The following is a 20326-nucleotide window of genomic DNA, read 5'->3' as shown; positions in this document are numbered from 1 at the left end:
AAGAAGTATAAATATAATACCTCAGGCCATTTTGACATTACACAACCACCTGAATCTAAACTTATCAGATTTCTGACAATACATCTGAGTGTTCTACACTTCGCAAAGTTTTTGTAGGTAACGGTGCAATTATTCAACACAATGAATAAATCACCCCCAACATTGTTGTTTTGTAAGACAATGTGTCTCTTATATGACAGAAAAATGCTTTTATTGTGAATTAAAAACAATGTTTTTCCTTTCAATCGCAAAGCACTGAAGCATCTCGGAGCAGTGTTTTTTCTTTTTAATTGAGCGTAAACTTTGCACTGACACACTTTCATTTGACACTTTTTTTTTGTAGCCACACATTAAAGAACTACTCTTTTGGATGCAAGTGGGAATGTATCAAGTATCATAGATAAGCGTGAAAATGCCTTTCCTGCTATTCTTTGAGGTGTCACAATAAAACCATCACCAAATGCCACAAATGCCAAAGAAAATCAATCATCATAAATGACCAAGTGTGTGTCACACTTCCCAAATAAAAAAGTGGCATGAAATGTTAACCTACATTTTTTTTTTCAAACCGACAAACAGTCACTCGAAGGCGTTGCAGCCACTGTACAAAACGTTGACAGCAATTAACGCAGTATTTCGGATTGATTTTGACATCCTAATTCCAAAATGTCCGAACTTGATTAAAAGGATATCAAAGGACTGAATCGTATTTTGACGTCAAACATTTTGAGGCTACATGATTGGTCCCTGGTGTCCAACTCGGGCCCGTGGAGGAATTTTACGCAGCCCACTGCAATGTCGAAATGCAAATTCTGATTGAAAAAAAAATCAACAATACAAATAGTTTCAAAACATGATTAAAGCTAACCTAAAAAAGGCACACAGACAAAAGTATGTCTATTAACAACACACTGCACATTATCATTTCAGTACAGGGGCAAAAAGAAATATTACTGCTTTTTTTTTTTAAATGTGCAAAACCCAAAAGCATTGACATTTTTTCCAGAGTCTTTTAGTGTATGGTAACATTGACATCTGCATTAAAAAAATTGCTACAATCAAAATACTCCACTGATGGCAACTGTGTAGATGATGGATGGCACTTAGGAAATGGACACTAATCTCCACAAAAAAAGGGGCAAAGGAAATGGCTGCCCCTGTTGTAATTGTGATATTACTAACTAGTGTATCTGTTGGCAGACAAAAATGAAAAATAAAATCAAACATAAGAGAGGGTCTGGTTTGTCTCCTCCAGGCAGTGTGCTTGAAGATCCAGTATCAAAAATGAGGCCCTCTTGATTGTACAGTACGCTAGGGCTAGCTCCAAAGGCTACAGCAGGATTGTGTGTTTCCCCCCCAATGTTGGGCCCTGATTAAATAAAAACATTGGCAGTTCGTTTGGATTGAAGCACCGAAACGCCACCGAACAAACACTTTTCAGGCCAAGTCCACACAAATACAAGAATTCAGGAAAAATAAACAAAGACAATTTTTTTAAAAATGGCAAATTGTTTAGATTAAAAAAAATGTTTATTGTCGATGTTATCTTCGTTTAGGTGCCTTTTCTTGAAATGCCTAAAATCAGACAAAACCTCTGATTACAGGAGGTACAGCTCCATCTGTTGCTTTGGCATACACGGTTTACATAGATGGAGATTTAAAATTTTGGACACCTTTATAAAGGTGTGGAACCTTATTTGGTGACATAAGTCAAACGCGAATGCTACCCTGGGACAAAAACAGGTATCAAACAGGGGGAAAAAAAAACATGAACGTTTGGAAATGTTTCACATTTTAAAAACAGTTTTGTCCAAATTGGTATTTGTATGTGGATAATAAAATTGTTTAATTTTTCCGGTGTAATGTAATGTAACATTGATTTATGGTTACAGTGTCTTTTCCAGAAATGGCTTTCTTCAGGTATCTAATTGGCTTTTAAGATTATCGATGTTCCAGTGCCACCTGTTGCTTTGGCATGCACTGTACACAGGGATGAAGAATTGTCTTACATTGTATACTTTTCTAAGGTAAATCAAATTGTACACGGTAACGTGAATAAAAAAGTGTTAAGACAGTCATACAAAGATTAAAAAAGTATACTGTATATATATATATATATATATATATTTTTTTTTTTTTAAACACTGTTTTTCTTAAACATTGGAACTGGCTGTTTTTTCATGACTACCAGAAGCTCAGTTTTGATGTTTTGAATTGGTTATTTGGTCTTTTCCTGAAATGGCTTACTTCAATTTTCAAGATTTTATATATATATATATATATATATCCAGAAATTAGGCTATGTAACCAAATGTTTTAAAGGTTTTGTTTTGTTTGGGTATAGATGGGAATCGAACACCATTATCCTTTTTTTTTTTTAGCCTTTTCCTTGAATGGCTTTTGACTTTGGCTAAGGAGTTAGAGCGCCACCTGTTCACATGATTGGAGCTTTCTTGGTCGTATGTGGGCCTTTCCAAGGCAAGGAACTGTATCAGGTCAAACAAAATGGACGCCACAGTGGGTAACAAAACAAAATGGATGCCACCATGTATAAGGAACCATTATATTAACAGTGGAAATACTCATTATAGTTTAAAAAAAAAAGTAAAATAAATTAAGATTCCAGAAAAGTACTTCTAGATTAAAAAAATACATATCAAATAAATACCTGATTATATGTGGACAAGTGATGAATGGGAATAAATTAAAACAAAATGTGCAGCACTTTGTGTGACCATCTTTGCAAGCTTTGCCGTGATTTGCTTTGATTTTTAAACACAAATTAACAAAAAACAAAACAAAACTGCCCTTGACATCATTGCTTCACGTCCTCGTTAGATACATCATTACAATAATTACAGTCAAACCTCAGTTCACAAACACCGAAAAGAATGAATCTGTTCTCAGTCCTAGAACGTTTCTTAATCTTGTTTTTATGATTTTTTTTTTTTGAAAGAAAGAAACAAAAATACTTTACTATGAAGATTTCATCAAACCGCAGAGCAAGAACAGGAATACAAAGACAAATTTGCCATCTTGAGTTCGCCAGAATGAGGGCTAATTGCGTGCAAAAAAAAAAGATTACAAAAATACCTGCATGTGAGACATGGAACATTTGTTAACCAAAGCAAAAATTGTTTGAAAATCTTGTGAACCGAGGTTTGATTGGACAATAAGAATCTTCAGAATAATACACAAAGTAAAAAGCAGCTCTCTTCTTTTACCTCACACCAAGTGGACTTTCTCCTCCCACTCTACCGGGGACTGGTCCTCTTCCAGCTGAAGGACCAGGTCCAAGTCTTCGGGGGCGTCTGTGTGAGGAGACGCGTCCGCTGCCCCGCTATCACTTTCTTCATCTTTCTCCTCCTCGGTCGCTCTGTTGTCCAACTGCAGCGTGCTGGGCCTGCTGGGACAGGAGTGTGGTGGGTCCAGCTGTCCCTCTGGGGGCTGCCAGGCGAAGGCGGATTGGGCGGCAAATGCCTCCGGGGCCGCCTCCGTGAGCGCATCCGGGGACGAGTCGCTCTCGGTGGTGGGCGGCGAGGGGATGAGGGCCAGGCTCTGAGGGTTGTTCTGCGGCGTGATGTTGTGGTTGAACCAGGCCATGATGTTGTCCAGCAGCTGGGCGCTGGCGGTGGGGTCCAAGGCCTCCAGGCTCTGTGGGTCGCTGGGGGTGAAAGGACCCCCCGGCGGGATAATCGGCGACAGCAGCAGCAGCTCGGGTTCGAGCTCCGGAGACGGCAGGCACAACTGGGTGGGGGGGCGACGGAGAGCATAGTCGGACGGACTCTCGAGGGCAGTGTGTTCGGCCTCGGCCGGACGTGTGCTTGCGTGGCAGTGACTCTGAGGGTCCGAGTCGGTAGCCACCGGGTTCCCGAATTTCATAAGGCTGTCTCCCAGCTTCAGCAGCTCGGCGCTGAGCGGGGGAGGCGGAGGAGGGAGGGGCAAGGTGGTGGTGGTGGTCTGCGGCGCGGACGATACAGAAGAACAGGACGAGGAGTCTGTCCTGTGGGGAGGGCGTGGAGGGTCGGGAAGAGACAGCGAGCCCCTCGTCGCTCCTGGGGGGTCGTCACCGGGGTCCCCTGCGGGACCCCCGGGGGGAGCCTGCAGCCTACGCTCTAGCTCAGGGCCCCGGTCTCGTCGAGACTCCTGAAGGGATAGCTGGATGGCCAGCAGGATGTTGGGGTCGTCCTCGTCCAGGGAGCCCAGCGCTCGATGCCGGCCCTCACTCCTCTCAAGGCCTTCTGGAAGAAAGAAAAAAACAGCACATTGGAGCGAAAGAAAGGAAATAAGTTACACATATGAGCCTGTTTTGAGGAGACGGAGCAGTCTCGTGGAACTAGGCCACTGCCTTCAGCCACAGTCTTCGTAGTGCGAGAAGAAAATCTGATTTTTCAGAGAAAAAGTTGAACTGTGAGATTTAAAGAGTTCTCTGAGGAAAAAATCCACAACATGAGACAGGATAAAATGTTTGTTTGTTTTTTAACTTCCGGTGCGACTCGACCTCACACAGTGTCCAAATACCATATTGGCCCGAATATATGACGGCCCTGATTATAAGACGACCCCCTCTTTTTCAAGACTCAAGTTTTGAAAAAGACTTTTTGAACACAAAATTAATTTTTATACAGAAAATAATTAGAGTACATCTGAAACAAATGATTAACAATATATTTGAGAGAAAAAGCATGTTGTTTTGCCTCATTCAAATGTTAATATCTGAAAATTTAAATATGTAAACTATTATTTTCTTCTCTTTTCTTTTTTACCGCTATTTTTTTTTCTTCTTCATGCTACCGCTATTTTTATTTTTATTCTTCGTGACAGGGGTTCGCTTTGGCCTGGGGAGTCAAGTTCAGCATTCGCTTCAATGATATCTGGCGCCATCTAGCGTCACGAATGGGTATAATGTCTAGACCCCGAATACAAGACGACCCCCACTTTTTCAGTCGTATTTCAATGCAAAAAACAGCGTCTTATATTCGGGCCAATCCGGTACACATCAAGCCTTTGTAGGGGTTGGAAGGACCCCTGCCTGCCAATTTCTAGAATTTGGAATTGCCGATGCCAACTGTGCGCACTTCTTATAACGAACATTACTGCTCCCTAATGGCCTGGAGTGGAACAGGATCACCCGAAAAGCACTCTGGCAGACGAGTTGAGTATTGCGTGGGCGTGCATGTGCGCGCGCACGAGTGTGACATATGTCGGACCTGTGCTGTCGCTCCTCCTGCTGCTCTCGGGCGTGTTGCTGCTGCTTCGGAGATTGTGCAGATTCAGCATCTCTCCCCTGCGCCGCGCTCGATGCCGTCGGCGATACTGAATGTCAGCCAATTCCTGATGAGCACCAAACCGACCGTAAATCCATTTTGCACACACACAAAAAAAACCCCCCATCAAAAATGACGAAATAACCCACACAAACAAGAAAAGAAAAAAAATTCAAATAAAAGCCTACCTGTGACGCTCGGTCTCTTTGGTCTCCTGCTCCCAGCACAGAGTGTCGACTCCCCATCTAGGACACACACAAGTGTGACCGCATTTAGCATGAGGCCTGCTGAAATCTTCTGCGATAGACTTCAAACATCAGACTGGTTTGGTCGCCATGCAGACAAACAACTAAGCAGAATCCAAAATGGCATTCAAACCCGGAACCCCAAAAACGAAGCACAACTCCCATCGCTTTACCTCAGGAGAGGCAAAGCCCAAGTACTCCCAATCCCACGATCCTCCAGCATAGCTGAAACAAAGCATAAGATCAGCGATGCTTCATCAAAGTGGCTGTTCATGATCCGTTTTGCTGCTGCTTTTTTTTTTTTTTTTTTTTTAATGCCGGAGCATTCCTTACTTCCTGCGCATGGGCTCGGGCGAGTCGTTGGGCGCCACGCCACGGGCCACCGATGCCAAGAACTCCTGCCGCTTTTGCTGGACCAGGCGGGCGGCGCTGATGATCTTGTGGCACGGCGTCCTTAGGTAGGAGCGGTTCACCTTCTGCGCCAGGTCTTCCACCACCATCTCCAAGTCCGTCTGGCCGCAAGAAAGACCCACAATGGTGGAAAACTTACCACTTGTGAATCTGTCTGTGGAACATCGCAAAAAACGCAACACGCAAGATGCCAGGAGATGCCGCTAAAAAGAGTTTTCAGAGTCGAAATGGAAAAGTGGTGCAGTAAATTGTGTCAAAGAAGTATGTTGAAGTGATTGATCTAGATTAAGATCCGAGCTTTGTATGTCGGGGGAAAAAAAAGTTGGTTTAGCCTGGGTTGTTAGCGTAAGTGAGTCAACAAGCTGAACTGTTAAAAAAAAAAAAAAGATTAAAAAGTAAGAATAAACTAACTTTTTTTGCCCCTTAAAACCATGCATCCATTTTCCACACCGTTAACAATAAAGTATTTAAATTCAGAGGGAAAATGTGAAAGTTTTAAAGTATTTTGGCATTCAGTATTCGTTTAACTTGTGAAAACGTGGCAAAACTTGACCCCAAAATCCACAAAAAAATTCAAACTTTTTTCAGTGCCAATAGGCCCAAATTTGCACTCAAATCAATTTTATTTAAGGGGGCAAATGAACTGTGATGGAAAAATACAAATCTAATAAATTGAACATAAGACAATTAAACATCACATAATTCGGAAAGAATAAACAAAGAGTTTATATCCCCTTTCTTATGCGTTCCAATTCATTAAATAGCCATTTATTTTGCATTCAATGAGTTTGAAATTATATTCAACAGATTTTGTGATCATAGTTTGGGGTTAAACTACGAATGAAGGCAATCGGAACATTTTGAGGATTCTTGAGGTGACTTTTTGCTCTTTGCGTGGAGTACCTGCATGAGCTCAAAGATCTCCTTCTGCGTGCTGCCCTGCTGCAGGAAGAAGCCGTACGGGTAGGAACACTTGAGCACGCGCCGCGTCTTCAGCAGCTCGCTCACGCCGTCCTCGATGAAGCGCGTGTCGGGCGTGGCACCCTCGCCTGGCGCAGACGCACAAAGGAAGAGGGCCTTAACTCATTCACTCCCAAAGACGTTTTTAAAGGTCTTTTCAGACTTGGCCCAGAATTGACTGGTACTGAATGAGTTAATATTTGCGTTTGTGCCCACGTGGCAGAAAAACAAAGATCAGCTTTTCTGACAACAGGGCAACACACACTTCACGTCATGAATTCCCTTGATTGTTGTGAGACTTCTCAGTCTTCAGGGCACCCAGTGCTGGGTGGAGAAAAGCAGCCCCAGAATGAAACGGAGACCAAGTTTTCTAAGAGTGGGCACTTTAGCTTAGTGAGCAGTTGAACAGATCAACTTTCCACTTCAAGTGAAAACGACTTACGGCTAATGAAGGCTCTGCTCAGCTGCTCCATCTTCTCCTTGGCCGTCTTCAGCAGTTTCTGCTCCAGCTAAAAAACAAAAACAAGAAGAAAAAAAAAATCAACACGGGACAAGTAGAAGGAAACACCACACAGAGTAAGCAGGTAGGCTTTTTTTTTTGTTTTTGTTTCTTCATACGCAATCAAATCCTTTACTGATTACAAGTGTGTGTGTGTGTGTTGGCCACCTTGTAACTGTGCTCGTGGTTCTTGAATCGGGTGTAGTAGTGCATGAAGCGGTCGAGCTCCTGGAAGCTTTTGTGCTTCTTCTCTGCCTATGAACAAACATTTTCGAAACGTCATGACCATATAAGAGGACTTTCATTTTCAGTTTTTTTTTAAAGAATCTGATAGACTAAAAAATATATATACAGGTATATATATATATATATATATCTTACAATTTAAGTCTCAGTGCATTTTTACGACATTAAACTTGAGTTTAAAAAAAGTTAAATTGAGAATGTATTTTTTTAACAAATATTCATAGCCAAAACCAGACTATTGGGAGAAAACATTTGTATAACAACAAATCTTGTTTTTACATTTTTTTTAAATATCCAACATATACTGTATATAAAATGTTGAGATAAAATACAAGAATGAAGTCAGAGAAATGCCTTTTGTTTTTCTTTGATCAAGCAGTCAGAATAGTGCATGACTGAAGTTGTATTTTATTCCAAAGAAAAAAGTTGTAATTTTACGAGTTATAGTTTTAGAGGGAACAAAGTTGTACTTCTACGAGATAAAAGATGTACGGAAATTTATGCTCAGGTAAAAAAAAGTTGTAATCCTCGGATATGACCTCATTTTTTTTTCATGAAAAAGTCCGAAATCTACAAGATTAAAGTTGCACCGAGGGAGAACGTCGGAAAGTTACGATGGCAAGTTATATTCTCCGAGAAAATAAGTTGTAATATAGTCACTTTCCGAGAATAAAAAGTTATTGACGATTTCACTTCATTTTTCGTTCTTTGGGTGAGCGAGTGTTTGCACCTCGACAGTCATCTCTTTGGACTGCTCCTCCAGCTGCTGGATGACCTCGTAGCGCGTGCAGCGGTAGTAACCGCCCGTCGACGAGCTGTGCTTCTTCCACTCCTCCAGGCAGATCCAGCAGAAGTCGTACTTGCACTGTTAATAATAATTTAAAAAGGAAGAAAATAAAGTGTCTGCAGATGCGTGCGCGTGTTGCTCTCTTCACACATGCCCACCTTGGCACACTGCATGTGGTTGCAACCCTCGTTCTTCTGAATGGGGGACTTGCAGTTGGCACAGGGCTTGGAGTTGGACAGCAGCCACAGGCAATTTGCGGCATCCTCGTAAGCCTCGCTCACACCTGCCACTGCCAACGGAACATACGCACGCATTCGAATCATTTCAAACCTGCAAACTACGCCACCGATCTCCGGCTCGAGACTTACGCTCCTCAGGCTTCATCTCGGTGACTTTTTGGAGCCAGTTCTTCCACATGTGACAGTCGCACGGCTCGTGGGCCTCGCCGAGGCACTCCCTAGGCAACACGGGCATCGATTTGCCAGCAAAATGGGAAAAGGTGAGTGTGAAGAGCTTGTCTTGACTTCAAATCTCGTAGCTGAAATGGGAGTTTACCAGCAGAAGAGGTGACCCTTGCCGCAGTCGACGGCCGGGGACGGCAGCAGCGGGAAGCCGTGTGGGTCGCTCTCGCCCAGGCCGGGCCGGGTGAGACGCACCGCCCGCTCACAGCGTGCCGCCGGACACCAACGGATGGCCGGATTGTTCTCCACAAAGGCCTGCAGCCCAGGAAGAAAGTTGAGAACGCTAGACAGAAACAAAACAGTCTGAAATCCGTCAGCCTGAGTCGGAAGGGAAATGCAGTTCCATTCCAGCCCTGTAGTTGGCAGTCAAGCACGCCCTAAAAGGAATGCCAACAACTTTTCCTCACATCTCGATTTGACAGAGTTTCACCGGGTGTGTCTGGAACAAAAATGTCAAGTTTGCTGAACATAAAATTCGTCTAATTAACTAATTTAAATAACGCCTTGGAATTAGCATGTTAACTGTTTGCGGTAGCACCTTGATATCAAACTGCAGGTAGCGCTGGTCCATCTCCCGCGAGACCACGCTCTCGATGACGTGCACGGGCACCAACTGGTAGCACTCGTAGGCGGGGCAAAAGATGTTGTGCGCGTCACCTTCCTGGATCTTTATATTCAGGAACCTGAGATAAAACGGCAGGGGAACGTTAAAAGGCGTCACTATTCTTCCCCCGGTAATCGTATTACAGTGCAGTGCCCCTAGTGATGGAAGTGTTGTATTACAGTTCAGTACAGTGCCTCTAGTGGTGGAAGTAGTTAGAACCACCAATAAAGTCAGTGGGGTGGCCATTTTAATTCATAAGAGTGAAACAGTGGAGAGGTGCGATAACCACTTCCATCCTCCTCCTTTTGACACATTCAGGCACAATCTGTAAGTACGTTTACACAGTTGTATATACCACTCTCTCCTGTACAAGTTATTTATCATCATATATACAGTAAGTATTTCATCAATTAATCTTTGTAGATATTTACCATAGATTTGTTGAATAAATTCGAGAATAGGGCTGTTACAAGAGTGTCGAACATCATTTCATTTGTATAATTGGATGCTATGCAAACATTTGTATTGTGTTTCTATTTGTGGACAGTTTTACAAGAAAGACTTCCATAAAAATACCAAACGGTGGACTCTCATCTTTGTGTTTTTATTGGAGGAATGTTTAGCTCGCTGTCTACGTCATGCTCTCATCTCAAACGCATGGTTAGGGCAGAAGAGTCACCGTCTCAGCTTTTTAACATGCCAGCGTTGATTTGTAACTTACCCTTCCCAGCACGCTCGGCAGAACTCGTGGCCACAGGACATGTCCACGGGGTCCTCAAAAACGGAGATGGAGCACAGGCAGATGCCACACTGCGCACAATTGGAACCGTTTGGATGTTTGTTGGCATTTGCCAGTGTCGGGCATGTGACTTGAAAAAATTCATGAGTTAGCGTTGCAAATGTTTTTTTGTTTTTTTTTAATTCAGTTCGATACAATTACTATTGAGAGTGGATCACAGTTTGGTTCAGTGTTTATTTGGTTTTTTTGTAGTTTTGAAGAGCAACATGGAAAAAAAAAAGTTCGTGTAATAAAGTGAAGTACAGTCGGTCTTCGACCATAATCCGTTCCAGAAAGCTGTTCGAAAACCGAAACCAGACTCTTTAAAAAAAAAAAAAAAAACATTTTATTGAACACGTCTGCTGACAATGGAACGCTACCCGAGGAAGCGTCACTTCCTCGTGTAAGGAAGGCGAGAGGAGTCAAGTGGCGCATTCGAGTGCGCTCGGTTTGTTCGAAAACCGATTTGGTCGAGAACAGAGACGTTCGAAAACCGAGGTTTGACTGTAATCTACACGTCCCAAACAAGAGTGTGTTATTTTTTTTCTCCTGTATGGCCGTCCAGTAATACCAAAGGAAAGACACTTGAAATAAACACCAAGAGTCTTACCGTGGCCAGGCCCTCATCGGCGGGCGTGAGGCAGCTGTCCGTGGGGGAGGTGAAGGTGAGCATGACGGGCGAGCGAGGCGTCCGAGGGGTGCGTGGCGAGGGCAAGGTGTCCCAGGCGTTGCACCCGCTGGGCAGCGGCGTGGGCATGGCCACGCCCGAGCGCTGGCAGCAGGTCTCAGCGTCCGACATCCACGCCTCCAGCAGCTTCTCCCTGTCCCAATCTGGAGACGGGAAACGATTGGGCGCAGTCACAAAGGGGTTAAAAAAAAAGGGGGGGGGGGGGGGGTGGAGCGTACCGTGCGCTCGCAGCAAGGCCTCAGCAGTGAAGAGGGGTGCTTGCAACATGTCGGCCGTCTCTACGATCAGCATGTCCTTCAGCCGGCGAAGGTCTTGCAGTTTCAGGCCCTCGTAAGGCTACATGAAAAGAGAAAGGAAAGAGTTGGCGTAATACCAGAAAATGAAGTCAAATGTCTTGGTTTCAAGATTTCTCTCCCCCTTTCTCTTCCTGTCTTGTCGTCACCGAACCAACGAGCGATTCGGTCAGAGTAGCCGCGATCCGATTGCTACGACTTTCATCCGCTCCGCTCACCTCTTTGTGCGGCAGGAGCTTGATTTCGCCACGCGCGTCCGCATCGGAGTGCGGCGCTGGCGGCCGCGACTCCGGCGAGGAGGAGAAGACCATCTGCGACTCCAGGCTGAGGGCCAGCTCGGTGTGGTGGTGGCGCTCAGCGTAGTCGCAAGGCGTCAGCTTGTCGTCGTCCTCGATGAAGAGGTCCGCCTTGCTCCGGATGAGCAACTGGAAAACGTGGCCAAAATGAACGCCGGGCTGCTTCGCGCTTCGCTAATGAACAAGTGTGCAACTTGGCGACCGACGCAAAGGAATTCACCTCCACGCAGCTCTTCATGCCCGACGCAGCGGCATAGTGCAGACAGGTGCTGCGGCGGTTGTCGGTGGCGTTGACGTTGGCCTTCTCGTACTGGCCCCCCTCCAGTCGAGCCCCCGTCCAGCTTAGGATCATCTGGAAAAACAACACGCTCAAAATTTGGTTCCGTACAGGTTTTGAGATTTATTTATGTCGGCCGTACCTGCAGACAGTCAGCCCGTCGCTGCTCGTCCCGCTGAGGCCGGGCGAGGCGCGGCGACAGCGCCCCCTCAGGCAACAGCAGGATGAGCGGACCCTGGCACAGCACGTGGAGGCACGTCTCATTGTGCACGTTACGCTTGTTGGGGTTCCCCTCCTTGCTGAACAAGAAGGACCTGCGCGAGGAAGAAGGAAATGCAAAGAGCCATGGAGATTGACGGCTCGCAGTTTAGGCAACCGGGGATGTTTCTGCTTTGCATCTCCGAGATAATTGACATGAGAGTTGACACACTCAAGGTGATATGATTTTCGAGAAAAACTAAAATCCACGAGATGAAATATCTGCCACGCCTTCAAAAGACGCTGCCTTTTTCTTTTACCCCCAGAGAAAGAAGGAGAAAAAAGTGTGTGACTATGATGTCCGACATCAACGGTAACCAACCTCTCCAGTTGAGTAAATATCTGAGGTAATACAAAAAAAAAAATAAGTCTTCACATTTTTCAATGGGACAAGACTTAACAATAAAATAAACACATACAAAATATATTTTACTGTTTTCTAATTCAAAAAAATATTTGGACAAAAATCTTAAAGGTTCTAGCTCACCCACGACATCAATGAGGACAAAATGGATGAAAAAAAAAGACTTTTAAATGTACTTTTTAAGAAAAACAACACGTGTCATGCCTCATGAAAAAATTGTGACAAAAGCCTAACATTCATTTTCAACATTACATTTTAAAAAGATGATTTTAAAATGTGCTGTGGCAATTCTTTTCGGATGTTTTAAGTTTTTTTAAATATGTTTTTGTCCAGGAAATTGGAATTAAAAAATTATTTGTAAATGTGGGAAGGACTAATTTGGTTTTTTTTTGGTAAATCAAATAAAATGCTTTTATTAGGAAAAATTTCAAATATGGTTTCATTCAGTCAAAAAGTTATCTTTGAGATGGTCCGGTTGCACCGAAAGTAACATTCGGTGACGTGAGCGCGGCACCTGCACCTTTCATGAACTGCTAATTCTCATTCCCTCAAATATAAGCATCATACAGAGCTGGCGATTACCCATCAGCCCACCATCACCCCCAAAAAAGCCACAAAGCAAAAAAGTGCCTTTCACCTGAGCAGCCGCGTCATGGCATGGCGGCAGACATAGTGCAGCGGCGTGTTGTGCTGGTATTGCTCGCCGTACGAGGCGTTGGGGTCCAGGCCATCCCTGAACTGCGGATTGCCCTCGTACAGCTGCCAGGCCAGCGCCTCGTCACCGCCCACCAGCGCCTTCCGGAACTTGGTGGCCGCGTTGCCCATGGCGGCGGCGGCGGCCCCCCAACACGGGATGTGTGGCAAACTCCTTGCCTCCTTCCGCCTCCTCCTCCTCCTCCCCTGCTCAGGAACAGCTCACAACTCACACCAACATGGCTTGGCGGTCCTGCCTTGCCCTGAGAAAGCGACAGACAGAGAGTGAGAGAGAATGAGAGAGAGAGCGCAAAAGGGGCGTCGTCACTGGTTGGACGATCTGGAAAACGATGAGACGGATGCGAGAAGCCAGCGAAGGAAGGAGCGAGGTGAAAATAGAAGATGGAGGCGGCAGACAAAACATATCAACCTCTCAGCTGTGCATGTTATCCTACCGGAAAGACTGGGTGGGGTGGGATTGAAAAAAAGAAAAGACAAGAGAAATAATTATAAAGGTGTGTGTGGGGGGGACGGGGGAGAATTAATCACGCGATCGATTCCTCTCACGGCATTGATGAAAAGTACCATGTGCTCAATACCGCCAGTGGATTTGCATATATTGCACTCTCTAGGTGCACACAAATCGTGTGTGTGTGGTTGAGTTGGGATTCATCCAGACTAAATGGAGCAGATCACAAATTGACTGCCTGCAACAGGTGCTTCCAACACGTTTGTGCTAGAAAAATGTGTAAATTAGTTTTTTTCTAAAGGATATAAAAATGGACACAAAATATTTCAAAAATGTTTAGCAAGTTTCGTTTTTTAAATGTATTTTATCATTAAAAAGGAAAAAAAATATATTATTGGCAAAATTGAACAACATATTTTGTATGAAAAGACAAATCAAATGTTTAAACTTTTTTTATTTGCGTTAAATGTCTATTTTGGCATCGCAAAGTGTGTGACACTCCCGTTTAGAAGTACATTTCATAAATATGCCAAACAGAACAAACTAAAGCAAATGTTAAAAGTAAGTACAAACTAATGTGTGCTTAAAGGTGTCCCCCCCCCCCATAACAAAAAAATAAAATGTACAAATATTTTGGATTGCCTCAAGCTCTCGATCTCTCTCTCAAATTTTCTGAGACAGATTCTGATATTTTGCAGAATAAAACTGATTACCGATTAATTGGCTGAAATATATATAAAGCTCCCCAAAATTTTGGCCAATTTTAAAAGTGCTAATAATCAGCCAAATGGCTAATTAAAATGATACTAAAATCTACACACGCAAAAAAAATCTAAGAAATGCCTGGCAAGTCCATTTTTATATTTGATCTTTTTTTTTATGTAAATGTAATTTTTCAACAAAAAACACCAATGTGGGACAAAGAGCTGTGTCACAAATGTGCCAATTTGTGCTAACAGCCAGGCGAGGATTTGGAGATGGGGAGGGAGAAAAAAAACAAAACAAAACTCAGGCTTCTTGTCACATGCATGGAGCATAATAATCACCATCTTGAAACATTGCCTTGCACGCCATTTCCTGGCGCCCTACCCACCTCTCTGCAACACTGTGTGCGCGTGCGTGGAGGGTATCATTAGAGTGTTCGTCCTACGGCCATCTGTCTGGCCTCTTACAAAGAGCCTCTATTTTAGGCCAGATTGAATAAAGCTGCGGCCTACATGTAGCCCCCTTTTCTTCTTGAGGCCTCCCCCTTCCTCTAAATCTCATCCAGCGCCAGACGGGACACATACGGAACTTTCCCAACATGCTTGGAAAGTGGTTTTTTTTGTGCACGGGGGTACAGTGAAAAGGCCAGCCTGTCTGCTTTACTTCCAGTCCACTTCACTCGTCTGTATGTGTGTGTGTGTGTGCACACTAAACAAGGGCAGAAAGTCTGGACATGCTGGAAGCGGCATTAGAATTCCTGTGTGACGCTAATTGGATGGGCAGGCACGCCATTACCTGGCAAAGAATTGTTACACCTGACCCGCTAACCTTAATCTGGCTAGGTGCCGCCAGATTCCCACGGGTGGGGGAGGAGTTGTCTTCTGATAAACGACATTTAAGTCAGGATGGGAACGACTCGCAGTGCAGGGTTTTTGACTGACAGCCAAATATTTGCTTAACAATGTTTCTTTCGGGACAAACTGCACGTGTTACCAGATTCACTGTTGTGGGCCTTCATTATGAGGGAGAGAAACACAAACACGTTGGAAAAATCTGCCCAAAGAAAATAAAAAATGCCCCTCCCAAAAAAAAAAAAAGGGAAAAAAATCCGCAAACAACTCAAACCAAAGCAGCAAGTCGGTGTCACTCATTGCAGATTTCCCAGTTGTATATCTGTAAATAAATTATCTTGCTGTCAAAATCACTTTCTCGGTCTTGATTTTGGATTCACAAAACCCTTGCAAAAAGCTTCTTTTATCTGCTTTTTTTTGGGTCAGAAACCGGTGTTTTGACATGTTTTACTGCTGCTTACACTTACGGTACCTTACATTAATCAGCCATTAACCTCCGCCGCTGATAAAGGCGATCCGGACCCATCATCTTAACCAGTTTAAGCACCATGTTTTGTCAAGGAGCCCCACCTGCCAGTGGAACATTCATTGGAATGAATCTTCCATTTTGCTGTTCTTCATCATCAAGAGAGCCGATAGCTCCTCACAAAGTCACATTTGAATTACTCCTGTGGGTAATAGTTTACAATAGCTCATCTATGTCAACAATACATATTGACGGGCAAAAAAAATAATCAAATTAAGTGCACTTCCACTAGATGGCACAAGATATAATGAAGCTGTATGTGCCCGCTGCCATTCATACGACAGAATAGCGGCTTTGTGTTCAACTAAACAGGGCTCAGAATGTCCATTTGTGAATAAATTGAGTTCAGGATTCACTATTAGTGGCATTGTTTTGTTGGTATGAGATCTCTTTTTAACTGTGTAAATGAAAATATGCCAAGAAAAGTTGGGAAACGCTGATCTTAGCTTTTGGAGATGAAGTCACATATACGTCACAGTGCCGTTTGATTGGCATTCACTGACAACGTATTTTAATGATTGGTTTGGATGCTAAAAGGGAACTGTTAAAAGACTCGTGGTGATGCAGCACAGTCGCACAACCACAACAACGCTTCTATTAATTCAATTAACGCCTCCCGAAAGGTGTCAATCAGCACTGAGCCTCGCTGTTACAAGCTCGGTTAATGAACACAAGGAATGTTGCAAACCGACCACATGACCGCAAAAGCAATAAACAAGTCACTTGGTTGCATCATAACGCGAAAGAATAACGGCTACCGACTCGTTTGCGTGATGGTGTTGTCATGTTCATTTAGCTGTAGCGTTAGCAACACCACCGTCGCAACATATGCTAGGAATCGGGTTCGTCAGGATGGTGGTGGTCAAGCGGGTCACACAAGTCCGACAGTGAACCGCCTCTCCCGGGGCGTTTGTCTCCACGCGCCCCCCCCCCCCCCCGCCTTTGTTCAACAAGCCAGGCGGCCGGCCGTGTGCGCTACCAAGCCCGCGAGGTAACACGGAAAAGAGACGGGAGCTGCAACTTGCTAGTTAGCTTCCTGATGCTAAGGCGGTGCGCTCGCCTTTCGACGTGAAATCACAGCCGCCATCAACTCACGCTTGCCGCCGTTTTCACTTGCTCCGCCGGGGTAGTGGACACTCTCGCTGGGTCATAACGCGCCGTCATTCGCCGGAAGACATGATCCTCCGCTCGAACATCCTCTCACAGGCACAGGAAGCGAGCCGGCCGGCGGGGCCGGTCGGTGTTAGCGGAGCAACGACGGTGAGGTGGCTGCCGGTAGAGGGGCGAGAGTGGCAGTTGACGGGAGTGCGTTGTTGCGGCAGCTGCTGGCGGTGGTCCGCTTGGTTCACTGTTGTTGTGACTGACCACAGGGGGAAGGACGAGGGCGCATGCGCGGGAGCCGCCACCTGTATGGTCAACGTTCTTCTTCTACGCTAAGTGCACCTCGACGGACGAGTTTTATTTCTTTCCGTGGCCACGCTCGCAACTGGTACAATAGACCCCGGCTTACCGGCGGTTCAGCACCAGCGGAATCACATATTCATTGACACCCCCCCCCCCCCCCAAATATGTTTTTAGATATGTTTTACATTTTCTCGGGTGGGCGGTAGAGGGTGGAGCCAATCTTGTAAAATGCTTTTTGGAGGCTTATTTCAGTTTTCTTCCATTTGTTTTGTTCCACACATAACCAAACATTTTTGTAATGTGTTTTTTTTTAAGGAGAAAAATCCCACTTGATGGTATTGCCGCTTCTCTTCACGAGGGCGCACTGGAGCCTATCCCAGCGGCCTTCAGGCGGTAGGCGGGATACATCCTGAGCTGATTGCCAACCAATCGCAGAACGTACAGTAATGATAATTAAATTAAAAATAAAGATATAAAAATTTTTGACATTTTAATTCAACGGCCATTGTGCTGCTCCTTCTGTTACGAGGGCCGTGGCCACTGGGGGGCAGGGGGGGGGGGATATCATTCATCTATTCAGGAAGACCGCCACATTTGACTCAGTAATTCTGAGTAATATTAGTCATTCTTTGCAGACGATAAAGCAGATATGCCTGTGAGTATTAAACTCCTATGTTTGGTCTGACTATAAAAATCTCTCTCTGTCTCTCTCTGTAGATAGATAGATAGATAGATACAATACAGTACAGTATTGTATAGATAGATAATTTATATTATTTAATTGAATTGCTACAGATAAGGCAATTGAGAACAGATGCTCATTTGCAATGCCGACCTGGCAGCAGACGGCAGAATAAAATAACGCGAAATAAAAGCAAATACAAATACAGAGACAACAAACTGTACAGTGTGATATGATTACATGATACGTTGCATTACGTCAAAGCTCATGGTGAATAAAAGGTTCCCAAAACAACTGCAAGTGATTCTGCTTGGATCATGGATGGATGAATGGACGACGGATCCAAAATTGAAGTCATCCAGAGTTTTGTGGATGTCAGTTTGGCACGATAGGGGGCAGTAGAACACAGCTGCATCCCTCTGCACAGTGGGAATGGTTTTCTTCAGGGAGTGTCTATGGCATGCAAATATATGCAGAGTACATATTGTACAGTCAAGTACTAAAAAGCCACAATTCAGATACTGTAAATCAGAATATTGATTTGCAACTAATGCACTTGTAGAGCTACAAAATCTCAAGATAAAGGTTTTACACAAACATGAATTTATTCATCCTTTACGGCTGATCCGCATGTCAGCCAAGAATGCGCAAATACGTGCTGAGCGAAGGGTCATTGCTGGGCAGCTTGCCTTTCCCATATGGTGTTAATTGGCACACAATGCGGCCCGGCATCAACCCCCCGCGTGTTGAGCATACTGCACGCTTATGAAAGGGGACAAAGTGGAGCCCGGCAGCACAATGGTGTCAAGATGACCCGAGCATGTTGAGTGTCACCTTATACTCAGGTGTGACATTACAGCGTGAGAAAGGCATGCTGGGAAACCTCGCACAGGATCGGAACGCAGATAAGGAAGTTCCACGGACGGAAAAATGATACACAGTGGTGCCTGGAGATAAGATATGACTGAAAAATGTTGTCATTGTGCATATTAGGGTTTTTTTTCTTTGCTTTGATTTGTAAGCAAAAATTTGAGATAAGAGTGCAGTATAGTCAGTGAAGTCAACTCACTTGACAACAAGCAGTAAGTTGGCAGAGAGTGGACAATTCGTAAACAAAAAAGGCCTCTTGACTTCATGCTAACAAACTATGCAAAGTTCCATACTTGGGCTAATGAAGCATTGGTGTTGTGGTGTGAGAACTAGAACCTATTTGGATTTTTTTAGGATGGGGCAGATTCCAATATTTGGCAGAATGAAATTCAAGTCAAGTCAAGTCAGAGTCAACAGTATTTATAGAGCACTTTCAAACAGCCATCGCTGCATACAAAGTGCTGTACATGGAGCAATTTAACATGCACAATAAACAGTAAGACAAATCGGTAATAAAGGCGGTAGAAAGCACCAAACAGTAAAACCAAGAACAAATCTAAGTCATGCCGAGACGAATGCCAAAGAATACAAGTGAGTTTTGAGGGGGGTTTTGAAGATGGGCAGCGAGGAGGCTTGCCGAATGTTCAGTGGGAGGTCATTCCAGAGAGAGGGACCAGCAACAGAAAAGGCTGGATCCCCTCTGAGCCTCAGTTTAGTTCTTGGTACTTCTAATAAAGTCTGGTCCACAGACCTGAGGCGCCGGGCAGGTGCGTAGGGGCGGATGAGCTCAGAGAGGTAAGGTGGCGCGAGATCATTCAGAGATTTGAAAACAAATAAGAGGATATTGAAAATAACTCTAAAATGAATGGGGAGCCAGTGAGGGGATGCCAATTCAGATTAACTTATTTTGGGGGGGTCAATTAAAAAAAACAAACAAACTGGGGGGTCCTTCTACGGCTACAGCAATAAACATAAGAATTATAAGCAGAAGATTTGACAGATTTACAATACTTTGTTCTTTTGGATTTTTTAAACTTTACAACAAAGAGATCCCCGCACCCCCATTTTTGGGAGGGTAACGGGTGTTTAAAAGTCATTATCGTTCTCTTATGTAATAATGTGTGCTAACAGGCATATATTCTTTACTGGTAACAAAGAATGACTATTGCTCCATCCTACTGAGCAGTTGTGGCCATCTCCTTATCGGCCTGCAGATGACCAAGGTATGCACACCAGAATGGACAACGCACTGTCCAGCGAATTGAAGCAAAAAAAGTGGCAAAGGGTTTACTTTCTTGAGCGTCTATTTAATTATGTCCTGACTGTCAGTTTTTATGAACTACTTTTTCTTATTAAAGAATAATTTACAAACAGTATTGTTGGTTAAGTTTGGGAGGCTGAATGGATGAAAGACATTTCCATTTATTTCAGTGGGGAAAATCGATTTGACTTGTAAGTCAAGGTACCACTGTGAATAGACGCCCGTCCCACTTACATTTGAGCAGTACAAATGAATGACTAAATAAAAAATGCCCTCCTCAGCCACTTTTCAAGTTTGCTTGCGTCTGGAGGCGTGCGTGGCCAGGATTTGGACTTCCAGCCTGTACTTGCACACATACTGGTTGAGCAGGTGACTCAGCCAATGCAACATGGCAGGAGGTGGTGGTGAGGAGTGGGGGGGGGGGGGAGATC

The 20326-nt window shown here is 44.3% G+C and overlaps 1 protein-coding gene across 2 annotated transcripts; it reads right to left on the bottom strand.

Annotated features, from left to right (window-relative positions):
• Positions 1-271: 271 nt before the first annotated feature.
• On the bottom strand, positions 272-17043 carry LOC147191101 (ankyrin repeat and IBR domain-containing protein 1-like). 2 transcript variants are annotated; one of them, XM_086136836.1, is made up of 21 exons: positions 16774-17043; positions 13072-13390; positions 11955-12126; positions 11756-11887; positions 11458-11664; positions 11165-11282; positions 10869-11089; positions 10202-10290; positions 9415-9559; positions 8971-9131; positions 8784-8872; positions 8574-8704; positions 8359-8493; positions 7551-7637; positions 7326-7392; positions 6827-6972; positions 5846-6024; positions 5686-5737; positions 5456-5512; positions 5211-5334; positions 272-4241 (listed from the first exon to the last, which is right to left on the bottom strand). In XM_086136836.1, the coding sequence occupies exons 2-21, from the start codon at positions 13257-13259 to the stop codon at positions 3226-3228; spliced, it is 3516 nt and encodes a 1171-aa protein (XP_085992962.1). In that variant the 5' UTR covers positions 13260-13390; positions 16774-17043; the 3' UTR covers positions 272-3225. The 2 variants fall into 2 exon arrangements, with proteins under 2 accessions (XP_085992962.1, XP_085992961.1); XM_086136835.1 differs by having other exon boundaries at positions 10869-11282.
• Positions 17044-20326: the final 3283 nt, after the last annotated feature.

This window comes from Hippocampus guttulatus, chromosome 18 (genome assembly GCF_054856545.1).
Source record: "Hippocampus guttulatus isolate MCC_2025c chromosome 18, RoL_Hgut_1.0, whole genome shotgun sequence".
In the NCBI taxonomy this organism is placed as follows: domain Eukaryota; kingdom Metazoa; phylum Chordata; class Actinopteri; order Syngnathiformes; family Syngnathidae; genus Hippocampus; species Hippocampus guttulatus.
This window is presented reverse-complemented; position numbering and strand designations above follow the sequence as displayed.